Raw genomic sequence first — 12,838 nt, 5'->3', positions numbered from 1 at the left:
ATTGATCAGGAAGCAGAATTTCTTTGTTTCTTCTCAAGGACAATCCAAGAAGCTAGAAGACTATTGAGGAATGCCTTCAAAGTTTTGAGGGGAAATGCTTTTTAACTTAGCATTTTATGTAAATCCAAACCGTCAGTCAAATGTAAGGGTAGAATTAAGATATTTTCAAACATCCAATGCCTCAAAAATTTGCCTGACGTATCTTAATTCAGGAGCCTCCTGAAAGAGACGGTCCCCTACAAACAGAGAGTAACCCAAGACAGAAGACATGGGTTCAGCAAACAGAGTATTTAACTGGAAAGAGAAGGCAAAGGATGTGGCCAGGATGATTGTAAAGGGTGATCCCAGGATGACAGCTGTGCAGCAGCCTAGAGGGCAAGCAGGAGTTCAGAGCATACGGGAGAGACATCACCTAGATAATAAAACTGATAGAATACATGTTAGGTTTGAATGTATTAAGAGGAGATTTACTCTTTGGTAGAGGGTTTGGGGATGAGTAATGATAAAGGCATAGTAAACCAAACAGATGAAAAAAAGGGGAAAATGAATTCCAGGGAAGACAAAAATAGTGTCAAAAAAGGAAATGCAATCCTAGAATACTATACAGTGCAGCTGTAACATTTATACAGTTGAAATAAAGTAAATATTGAATATTGATCTAACCAAAAATTATATTAGAGTTAACAGTGCCAGAGAACTGCTAGTGGGAGTGTGGGAGTGTATGAGTGAGTGTGCACGTGCACACGTGTGTGTGTTTTAGATGGGGGTGGGCAGAGCTATTTTCTCAAGAGGGAGTCAACTGATGAAGATGCTCAAAACTGAAACTAAAACTAAACAAAATATCCTGGTTCTTTAGAGATAGCTGAGGTAAATAACAAAAGAAACAGGCGAATGCCTTGAAGATTTTTACCTCTGGGAATTTAGGCATGAGAGTGGGAGGGAGCTGCTATTTTTCATAAGACTTTATAGAACTTTCTGGCTTTAAAAATATGTAGATGTAAAACTTTGATAAAAGTAAAATCGAAATTAAGAAGATAAAACAAAAAAGAGTATGGGTTTTTGTGTAAAATGTAAATGCAACAAAAGGAGTTAGCTGCAGGATGACTTTTGCACGGTGGTTAAGAGCACAAGTCTGGGGCCAGGTTTCTTGGGTTCATATCCCGCTTCTCTCACTTACCAGCCACGTGACCTTGGGCAAAAGTTACTATTGGTCAAGGTGCCTCAGTTTCCTACTATTCAAATAGTCTCTACTTCATAGGATTATTGCAAAGACTAAATGAGCTAATACACATATTAGTCATTGCTTAGCATATGGTAAGTGCTCAGTAAATGTTAGCTATCACAGGTTCCATTGACCTGTTTAACTGCATCAGAACATATTTTGATATGTGGTGAAAACTGAATAAAACTGACAGGCAATATGGGAAAAAACGAAGGTGCTTCCCAATAACGTCTTACTTTTTTTTTTTTTTAGAAAATATGTGCAGCAGTCATGAACATTTTTTTTTTCTTAAAAGGTTTTATAAACACATCCTTTTGGAAAGTGTGTTTTAAACTATTTTGGAGATTCCCTGGGCATGCATAGCTCAATCTGGGAATAGACTCGTTTTATAGCTGAAGTAAATGGGAATATTGATCTGAACTAGATCTGAGAGAGTGACCTAGAAGTGAACTGTTCTAAAGCACAGCATGACTCTCCAGGCCTCTCCGACCGTCTCCCGGAGACTCACAGGCCGTTAATACCTGCAGTAGAACTTTCGGTTTAAAATGTTCAGTGAAACTCCAATCCATTAGGCTGCGTTGCTCTGTTTTCTTTATGTCCTCCAACTCTGCTTCCACGGTCATCTTCTTGGATTTCTAAAAAATCATAGGAATACAATCTCAGCTTTAATTTGTTTAAGTCTGAATGGAGCCCTCTTGGACTCCATCAACGAGGCAGCATGCACTCCATCTAATTGGGGAAATCTGCATATGTATAAATCCATATGGCAACATTTTAGGAGAACTGCTGCCAGAAAGAGTACGCCTTTGACTTTTTTTTTTTATGGGCAACATAATCTAAATATTTTTATTGTTAGGTTATACTCTTCTGAGTCCTGTTAGCAATTATAGGCAGGTTTTCTGAACTCACTTCAAGCCAGCATTAGCTCTACATGGCTGTATGGTCAGCAGGTGTTTGTGAGGTTGCCAAGCCACACTGTCTAGAGAGGAGCATGCAGCTTGGAAGTTTTGCTTAAGCCGGCTAGCGAAATTAACTCCTTTCTCTCCAGCTGGAGCTGGTCTGGGATGTCTGAATAATCCCTCTCCTCTAGCATTAGCATTCTCCTGCTAAGCATCTCCTTATATGTATGTATGTACGTACGCATGTACGTATGTATGTATGTATGTATTTACTTATTTAGTGTGTCACTCTGGGTCACAGTTTTCTCAGATCATTTTGCTTGTATCTACACTATTAGGGAAATAATTCCTTACCTTTTCAGGAGGATCAACATTTGTGACTGCTTCATCTTTGATCTCATTGCCCGTGGTCTGCTCTGTAAATCAAAGACACCAACATCCAGTTGTGTTGGCCCTTTGTTCTTGCCTTTGTCAGCGCTGTGCCTTTTTGTTACCCGTATGATCTATGTTTCTGTGCTGAAAAGGTAATTCCTGAAAGGCATGTTTCATGGCTCCAAAAAGGTGTTTGTGTCAATAATTCTAAATCAGTGCCTACCTAGAAAAGTCACATTAAACACTTTGAAAAGAAGCCCGCTTCCTAGATGATACATTCCTTAATCCCATCAGATATGCTGCCATCAGGCTTTATCACTTACGTCTAACAGTGCACCTTTACCTTTACAAGTGGCAAATATTTACTGATTAAACCATATCAACTGTTTGCCTTATCCTGCTGGCAATGATCATAAAACCTTTTTGAACTTCCGTGGGTCACATTTTGTGGGTGACAGATTAGGTCAGGTGGCAGGGGATGTGTGGAAAGGAGAACTACCAGATGACTACACCGCCTATTAGAAAATGATTCTATTTCACATCCTGCAGGGCTCTTCTTCCATACGTTAATCTTTCATTAATTTAAAAACCATTTAATGAGCACCTGCAGATTTATAGAAGGAGTTTAACAAAAGTTAGTTAAATGAATAAATGAATAAATGAATAAATGAGTGGGCCCACAGCACCATACCATAGACCAACATGAGTCATGCATACTAGCTGTCCTTGTGACCAAAGAGTATACTTATGTGATGATTGGGATCACGATATCATCCTTGGCTACGGAGCAAACAGCTATATGAATGGACAGAGAGGGAACAGATTCATGCTGTTAATTTCTGCATCACATGCTTTAGTAGTTCCTAAAGTTAACAAATGGTGCATAGAAAAAGAAGAGTTCCATGATAAATAAGTTTAACATGGATAAACAAACATCTTTACTGTGAATGTCTCAGAATTTGTAATATGCTCTTGTGATCATGAGTCTCTAATAAAGAAATGGATGAAACATATAGCATATTGCAAATTCAACCAAAGAAATGGAGTGGAGGATGAGTCTTGGGGTAACTTATTTGCGACCTGCTGAATAACTGAGCCAACCTGACTTTTTATTACCCTTGAATAATAGCAAATTAATCCCTGCAAAGTCATACATATGAAACTCTTCCAATACATCTCTTTCATTCTCCCTTGCTCATTCCACTCCAGACTCACTGGCTTGCTTGCTGGGTCTTAAAGTTTTTGTACTTGCTTTTCTCCTTGCCTGGCATGCTTTGCTTTTAGATATTTACCTGTTGCAAATCCTTACTTCATTCCTATTGTTGCTCAAATGTCACCTCCTCAAGAGCCCCCTGCTTTATTTTCAATCACAGCATTTATCAGTGACTGACAATATTTATTTGTTTGTGTCTGTCTCTCCATCCTGAATGTGAATTCCTGGAGAATAAGAACTTTATCTTATTTTCCCTAACTGTACACTGAGCACCCAGCACGTAGTAGGAACTCAGTAAATATTTTTTTTTCCTGACGGAATGAGGCAATCTACATCACATATTGAAACTGGAAATGTATATAGAGCCATATATAGAGAACAGAAATGTGGAAGAAACCCTACAACAAAAGCTTATTTTGAGGTAAGCATAAGATTTAACTTTTCATTTTGTAGCAAAGAACCATATCCGGGCTTCTAGAGGGAGTAGTTAATTATGCATGCCAAGAATAAGCCAATGTTTTTCTTTCTTTTAGGAGCATAACTACTTACATTTTCGCTACTAGTTCCATCTTGCTTTGGGCTGGTGAAGGTGACAGCATGAATGTTCCATTTTGATTTAGAGAAAAACTATAAAGTCAATTCAGTTCAGTATTTATATAAATACATCTACTCAAGAGAAAACTCAGGCCAACTATAACTCTAAATAGTCCATGATGTCCCATGTGTCCTTGGAGCAATTGATATGAAATCTGTGGAATAAAAATTATTCTATTCTGTGGTCTGCCAGATTTCCGGGAGATTTGATATTCCCTCCTGTGTCTTGAGGATCCAGGAGAAAAAGTCTCCAGTTTAGAAAATATGTTCTTAAATAATTGTGCATCAGCTATTTTGTCAAAAGAAAGAACATTCTAAAACTAATCTGAACTCTTTATTTAATAGTAGAGTAAAACTCATTTTTTCTTTCTTTCTGATTTCTGCCTTCAACTGCATAATCCTTTGACAGTGTGATTCAGTAGTTTTTGACACATCTGGAAATGGATGCGTTCCCATCCCTTTGAAAAACAGCTTTCCTAATCTGTTTTACTTTAGAGATAACAAGATCCCTCTGCAAAGCAGTTACTTTATTAAAAAAACACCCAACAAGCATAAAGGGCACATCTAAACCTATAGCCTCATGGTTATCAACTCTCAGGTTTTTCATAAATATCCAATAGGACCTGTCAAGTTCAAAAACAGTCTCAGATGGAAATCCAGTGTTTGGTTAAGAAAAGCACAAATATTCAGGCCTTCATGTCCAGAAACAGGCTTTTCTATGTATTTGATGCTAAGATGGTTGTGCAGGAAATACATGAGCAATCTCTGCTTTGTCTAAAGAGATTTAAAGTGGCTGCTTTAGAAGTGTGATTCAGAGTTAGGGGGAAAACGCAAGATCAACAACAACAACAAAAACTTCGCTCACACACAACAGCCACAGCAAGGCACCGAGGCTCAGCTGCCCTCTTCCATTCACATGTAACAGTTCCTTGATGTGGGCCAACATACACCATGTAGAATCCCTTACAGGTCATGGGTTCAGCTCTCAAGATTGCTCAGCCTCTGGGATACACTATCCATTAGAGCATTTTCAGCCCCAACTGGAGGTGCTCTAAGTATCTATTTCCACCAGGATCCAGAATGCCAATTTATGTGGTTTGACCACCAGGTGGCATAAGTTGCCCGAGGAAAATTATACACCAATTGCTCTAAAGAAAAAAATAAGACAAAACAAAACAAAAAACCCTCAGGCCTTATATCTCTCCTGGCTTATTCTGGCTCCATATTAACTGAAAGTGACTTCGTTATATGTTTATATTCCCAAAGGATGCAGTAATGCCATAACATCCCAGGTTAATTTATTTGGCTTAATTTTTTGTGAGTTAGGCTATTAGGTAAGAATATTTAGAACAGAGAAGTAGGAAACCGACCCTATTGGGAAGGAAGGAAGGAAGATCCAAAGGCAACAAAATCAAGATTAAGTAACAGCATGAAGAAGAGACTATAAATGTGGCTAAACCATTAGACACATCACAAGGAACTTCTGGAAGTGAGTAAGCCACAAGAACAGTGGAGGAAGCATTGGTTTGAAGCTGGATAGTCCTGTGTTGGAATCCTAACTTCCTACATATATGTGGTTGTACAAGTTACTTAACCCTTCTGAGCCTTCATTTCCTCATCCTTCGAACTGGGATAATAGTATCTTTCTCATAGCTTGATGTTTATATAAAGTTTTAGTTAACATATGTAAAACATCTTAGCATAGTGCTTGGAATATAGCAGGGCAATATTAAACAAATGTTATCTCCTTCCCTCCTCTATCCTCCTCATCTTCACTTATCTCTCTACTAATAGGAAAGCAGATTCTCCCTAATTCCACTCCATCGATGACTTACTCTTCTACCCTCATCTAGATAAATGAAAATGGTAAGATGACAGTTCAGTCAATACTGACTTAACACCTGTTCTCTGGCGGCACTGACCACTTATTTTTTTTTATGCTCTTAAAAATTTTGAAGTAGAACACATACAGAAGAGTGCATAGAATATAAATTCTTGGTACAATGAATAATAATAAAGAAAAGTCCTAGCACTCCAGACATCTTTTATGTGTCTTTTCATAATCACAACTTCCTTATTAAACTTTCATATCCATCCTGATTTTTTGTGTGTGGATTATTTTGGGTTTTGTACACGCACAATATTTACAAATAATAGCAGTTTTGTTTCTTCCTTTTAAAACTTTATACTGTTCTCTCTTTTTCTTGTCTTACTGAGTTGGCTAGCATCTCCAATGTAATATTGAATACAAGTGTTTCTAGTGGATAGCCTCCTGATCTCAAGGGAAATTTTAAACTTCTCATATTGATATATAATGTCCATTGTAGTAATTTAAAAATAACCTTTATATGGTAGAGGAATTTTCCTTCTATTGCTAGCTTGCTATCTTTTATTCATAAATTGCTATAGAATTTTAGGTGATTTTTCTGCATCTGAGATGATTATGTCATATTTTTCTCATTAATGTGATAATTGATACATTATATTGATTTTTAGAATATGTTTTTATCTTCTATTCCTGTTACAAAAACGACTTTTTTGTGATGTATTCTTATCATTTTATATATTGCTAGATCAGTTTACTTTTTTCCTTTTTTTGAGGAAGATTAGCCCATCCACTGCCAATCCTCCTCTTTTTTCTGAGGAAGACTGGCCCTGAGCTAACATAAGTGCGCATCTCCCTCTATTTTATATGTGGGATGCCACCACAGCATGGCTTGATAAGCAGTGTGTAGGTCTGTGCCAGGGATCTGAACTGGTGAACCCTGGGCCGACAAAGCGGAATGTGCAACTTAACTGCTATGTGAAGGGGCTGGCCCCTAGTTTACTTATGTTTTATTTAGGATTTTTGCATCTGTGTTCATGAATGAGTTTGATTTATAATTTTCTTTTGTTGTACTATCCCTCATAAAATGAGTAGGGGAGGATACCCTTTTTTTATTTCTCGGAATAATTTTTGTTAAGATTAGAATTATTTCTTTTTGGAGTGTTTGTTATCACTAGTCAATGAGATCATTTGGGCTTGGCATGCCCTATTTGAGAAGATTTTTAATTATTGATTTAATTTATTTAAATGGTTACAAGACTATTCAGGTTTTCTATTTCTCTTGAGTCATTGTTGGTAAGTTCTCCTTTTCTAGTAATATGCTCATTTCATTTTTAGATTTAGTGGAATAATATTGTTTATATCCTCTTACTGTCTTTTAAATTTCTGTAGGACCAGAGGGAAGTCTATTTCTTTATTCCTGATGATTTTCATTCCGGATATGGTTTTATTCCTAATATGGTTATTCATGGTTCTCTTTTCTGTGATTGGCTTGTTAAAAATATTTATCAATTTTAAAAGTCTTTCCAAATAATCAAGTTTTTGTATTATTTGTTCTTCCTTATTGCATCTATATTTTCTGTCTTTAATTTCTCTTATTTTCTTCCTTTTACTTTATTTGGATTTATTTATTCATCTTTATCTAACTACTTGAGGTTGATGTTTAGCTAATTAATTTTTAGTTTTCTTTTAAAAATGTATTCATTTCAAGTTGTAAACTTCTGAGTATCTCTTGCTTTAACTGTATTCTACAAATTTTGATATTTAGTATTTTCATTATCATTCAGTTCAAAATATTTGCCAGTTTCTATTGTGATTTTTTCTTTGACCTAGCTATTATATAGAAGTGTATTTGTCAGTTTTGAAAATTTGGGGGTTTTCTCATTATCTTTTTGTAATTGATCTCTACCATAATTTCACTGTGGTGTGAGAACATACCACAGTGGTTTTGATCCTGTGAAAATTTGTTGAGACTTATTTTATGGTCCAATGTATGGTTAATATTTTTAAGATAAACATACTCATGACCTCTAAGAAGCTATAGTACTATGGAGGCTTTACTATAGGCATATGGATAATTGTAATAAATAGTAGGAAATGATAACTAATGCCATGAAAGAAGAGTAGATTAATTATGATCATGGGAATGCTAAGGGAGGCATTTCCAGATGGACATATCTAACAAAGCTTCATGGAAGTGCCACAGAAACCTAATCATAATCAAAAAGAGAACTCCACATGGAGGGTATTGTGGGGGAAAGGTGCAGAGATTGAAATGAGTAGGCTGTGTAGAGGAAACAGGGCCTGATTCTGTTTGGCTAGTTCATGGGATGAGTAGGCAAAATGGAAAAAGCGGAAAGAGTCTTGGGAAAGTAATTTGGTGCTATTGGAGAAGCACGTAAAGCAGCCAAGGAGTCGGGTTTGATTTTGCAGGTAGTAGGGAGCCATGGAAGGTTATAAGCAGGGAAATAACAGAGCAGTATTTTATGTAATTAATCTGATAGTTGTGTCACAGACGGGAGATTGTGTAAGACAGCACAATAAAAATTTAGCCTAATATTCTTCTATGTTTCTATACCTCCTAATATAACAATATTTCAGATGCTAAATTCTAGAATGAGAGTAATTATCTGAGCTACAAGGAGTAGAGGAAGGGAATCGATGTTCATTGAGCATTGATTGTGTATTAAGCTCTGTACTGGGCAGCTCATTATGTTATTGCAGTAATTTTTCATAATTTTTGCATAGAATCACAATAATGTTGTGAAATACTAACAATGAAGGTTTCAATTATGTTCACTGCACTACATTTACTAAGGTAAGAATGGACTAAGAGCCCTTAGGATATTTTGAAAAACAAAGGTTGAAATAAGGAGAACTTACTGAATAACAACATTCAGTAACAAAGTTTAATTAACCAAATAAACTTAGATATGAAACAGTTTTTCAATTTAAATAGGGAGGTGTTTAAATTTAAATAATGAATCTTGAATCATTTTTTGTTTTATACATTCTATAGTAGCGACTACACACATACACACACACACACATTTACTTACCCAAAGGCTCAGATTGGAGCTGAGTCTTCAAGCTGTTGTCCTGCTCTGACAGCTCTCTATCATCAGGGTCTAAGGATTTCTTATTATTCGAGTCAGAATGCTGCATATTGCTAGCATCAGCCTGACTAGGGTCTGAAGGTTCTTTACTGCTCTCATCATCTTGCACAGACACTGGCATATTCTGATCCACAAACAAAATTCTGTCTTTGGTTTCAGTATCTAGTCAGTGTAAAAAGGATCCATGAGATAAAATACTAGAAAAAAATCAAGAATCATAAGATGGAAGAATGCCATTTTTTCCCTCCATGCAGTATACCTGTTTTCTGTTTGACCTCTTGGGTGTTCATTTTCGTGATGTATTGTTGCCTTATCTGTTTAGCAAATCTGGCAGGGTTGTCCCATGGTATGTTGAACATCTCACAATCAGTCCCATACATCATCCGAGCAGGCTTTAGTTTCCCTTTTTCATCAACTGTAGAGAGTTTCAGGCTCTCAAAAGTAAACACTTTGAAGGCTCGTTCTACTTCATTCCAGCTCAAGACTTCTGTAAGAAAGCAGGACCCATGAGGCTAAGAATGGTCTTATTACCACATAGCATAGGGCTGACAGTGGGGAACCAAGGGGTTGTCCACTAGAATGACAAAGGAGTCACGCCATAATGGGTGCTGACCTGATCTTAAACATGGGCTCCACAATTCTGCAACAAATATCAAAGGTACCTAATAATAAGAAAAGTTAAATAATCAAGATATAATTTATCAAGATAAAGCTCTCGAACTCCTTCATAGCTTAATCAATATTAGGTGCCCAGATTAATTCTCATGGACTTTCCAGGGTATCATATCTGTGGAGTATGTTTAAAACTTATCATTTTTAAACAAAAGCACCTTTTTCTGCTGTTGTAATTTAAAAAAAAAATTATTCAGGTGTGTCTAATATAGGCTGTGATATTCAGTAGATTTTCCTATTCCTTCAGGCTCAAAAAAGGCCTCTTTCCTGCAATGAATCGGTGTGGTACTTTCCATAATTTGCACTTCAAAGGTTATCAGCCTTCGATGGACTCTATGCATCTGTGTATTTATTCTTTTATAGCATTTATTCATCTGTTCACTCACTCACTCATTTTTGTTTTCTATGTATTAGGCCTTGTCATAGCTGCCTAAGATTCAAAGACAAGATTTGGTTCTTGCATTTGTGAACTCCAAAGTAGAGGGGTAGGAGATAGGCATTAACAAATAATCATGGAATTTGGTGAGGAAAAATGAAATGATTGTGGTAGATCAATGATTCAGAGGTCACCTCCACTTTCTCTCCAACAGAGATGAGGGCAGCAGGAGGGTTCCTTTTGGAAAAAACATGGGGAAATTCAGAAGAGAGACAGGGAAGAGGTAAAAGTTACAGACTTAGGGAAAGTTTGCTCATTCATTTATTTCACAAATGTTTTTTGAGCACCTACTAGATGTCAGTGACTCATAAAAGCTGGGACCCCAGCAGTGAACAAAGCAGTGAACTCCCGATCTAATGGAGTGTCCACTCCAGCGGTTGGAAACAGACAGTCAACAGATGAGTGTACACTATATCAGAGAAGAAAAGAAGAATAAAGCTAGGAGAGGTGATAAAAAGTAATAATGGCTGAGGAGGGGCTTCTATTTTATATAAGGTAGCCAGATAAAACCCCTGTGAACAATTAGGCAGAAATGTGAAAGAAGTGGGAGAGCAAGCCATATGGACATCTGGGAGAAAAGTGATGAAGGCAGGGGAAACAGAAAGTGCAAAGATCCTGAGGCAGGGGTGTGATTGACATGTTCAAGGAATCACAGTGAGGCCAATGAAGATAGAGTGGAGTGAAACAATAGAGCTTGGTAGGCGATGAGCTGAAAAAGTCTGAGAAGGAACAGTTTAGATGTTACCCCGAATGAACGGGTGACCACTAGAGGGTTTTGAGCTGAGAAGGCACATGATTTGACTATTATCCCAGAAGGGCCGTTCCAGTTATTGTGCAACAAAAAGACTATAGGTCAAAAGGTAGACCAATTGGGAAGCTACTGAAATAGTCCAAGTGAGAAGTGATGGTGGACTGGGCTGGGATGGCAGTGAGGGATGTGGTGGGACTGGTCATGGCACAGTAAGAAAAAAACAGGAACCAGCAATGACTCCATGGTTTTGGTAGAAAATTGTTGCCATTTACTGAAATAAGGAGGACTGTGAATGGACAAATTTCAGGAAAATCCAGAGTCTGGTTTTGGACCTATTAAGTATGAGGTACTGAGAGAGAAAAGAGGAAGGAGAGGCAGGAGGAACAAGCGGTAGGCAGGGACATGTAAGTGGAATATGTGTGAAGCTTCAGTGACAGCAACAGAAACAAGAATCCTGTGCTATGTGTCCAACTGAGGTGGAGAGAGGATGGAATCCCAGCAAAAGGCAGAAGGAGAAGTGGAGCGTGGCAGGATGTAGGCAAAGGACAGGTGTTCCCAGGGATGTTGGGACAAATGTGACACACCCAGGCCCAGGAGGCTGGACCCCACATTTCCATGAGGTGTTGGCACGACAGTATAAAAAATTTTAACTAAGCCTACTTAAAATGAAAAAAACCTCGAGATAAAAATATTTTGTAATTTGCTTAGAGTTAGAAATGAAATGAGAAGGAAGATCTGTACACGCTTTTCTCTTTTCTAGGTCCAATGCTTTCTTGTCAAATAGCATTATCTATGGAATTTCATATTCCTTCTTATCAGTAGGAATATGTGTGATACTGTCTGAAGTGGACACAGTCTTTGTTTTAGGAAATGATTGTCTCTATCACACAATCCCAGGGAACTCTGCAATGAGACGCTGATTTTAAATACGCTTAATGACCCCTCCTTCCACGGTCTTCAAAAAGCATAAAACGGCCCTTCCCATTGTGAGAGGTTAACTTGAATCAACACACTCTCAGAACAGCACCGACAGGGGGCCCTCTAATCTGTCCTCTAAACTAGGATAGGGATTACGACATCATCTCCAATGATGTCACTGAGGGCAGGTGGGGTTGGGGTTGAGCGAGGAGAAAGAGGGAAGAAGGGGATTATTCTTGCTGTGGAAACACAGTAGAAAGAAAACCCAGTGCATCAAATGAAGAAGCTTATGTATCATACCTATCAAACTATTGCTAACGGCATTATTTTTCAAGATAAGAAAATAGCAGTCAATCAAAATACCCAGCTCAGTCTCTGAAAGGTCTTTCACTAATCAAAATACTTTTTGCAAATAGGGGTGTAACATTAAGAGGCACATGTGACCATAAATGAATGAGTTTAAGCTAAGACAAAGCAATGTACTCACCATTTGTACAAAAGTGCATGAGCTCATGAATTGTAGCTAGACGTTTAGTGCTGTTCCATGGCGGGGGCAGAGGGAATTCAAGGAATTCCCACAGTGGCAACTTGGACTGCATCTCCTGCTCAATTTGAACTGGGTCGAAATTCTTTGGGTCCTGATGAAAAAAGAGCAACATGACAGAAGACATTAAAGTAAGCTGTCAAGTGCCTTATGCATATGGAGAAGGCAAAACATGATACTTTCGTTCTCATTATTTGGGAACAGGGGAAATCAATGGTAATTGGGGAAGACAAACTGTTGGTATTTTGCTGAAGGTCAAAAAAAAAAAACGCTAGT

At 37.6% G+C, this 12,838-nt stretch overlaps 1 protein-coding gene across 4 annotated transcripts in view; it reads right to left on the bottom strand.

Annotated features, from left to right (window-relative positions):
• Positions 1-12,838, bottom strand: part of SPAG17 (sperm associated antigen 17) — a 209,669-nt gene that overhangs the window by 108,874 nt on the left and 87,957 nt on the right. For all 4 annotated transcript variants that reach the window (XR_011438724.1, XM_001500885.5, XM_023641329.2 and 1 more), the window contains 5 exons: positions 12,506-12,656; positions 9,501-9,728; positions 9,185-9,403; positions 2,476-2,537; positions 1,744-1,857 (listed from right to left, as the gene is read on the bottom strand). Coding sequence is in view for 3 of the 4 variants with exons in the window: in XM_001500885.5 (XP_001500935.1) it covers positions 1,744-1,857; positions 2,476-2,537; positions 9,185-9,403; positions 9,501-9,728; positions 12,506-12,656 (774 nt within the window). In the remaining variant the exon portion in view is untranslated. The remainder of the gene's footprint in view (positions 1-1,743; positions 1,858-2,475; positions 2,538-9,184; positions 9,404-9,500; positions 9,729-12,505; positions 12,657-12,838) is intronic.

Source organism: Equus caballus, chromosome 5 (assembly GCF_041296265.1).
Source record: "Equus caballus isolate H_3958 breed thoroughbred chromosome 5, TB-T2T, whole genome shotgun sequence".
Taxonomy (NCBI): domain Eukaryota; kingdom Metazoa; phylum Chordata; class Mammalia; order Perissodactyla; family Equidae; genus Equus; species Equus caballus.
The sequence above is the reverse complement of the archived record's forward strand: the minus strand, read 5'-3'. Positions and strand labels throughout refer to the sequence as shown.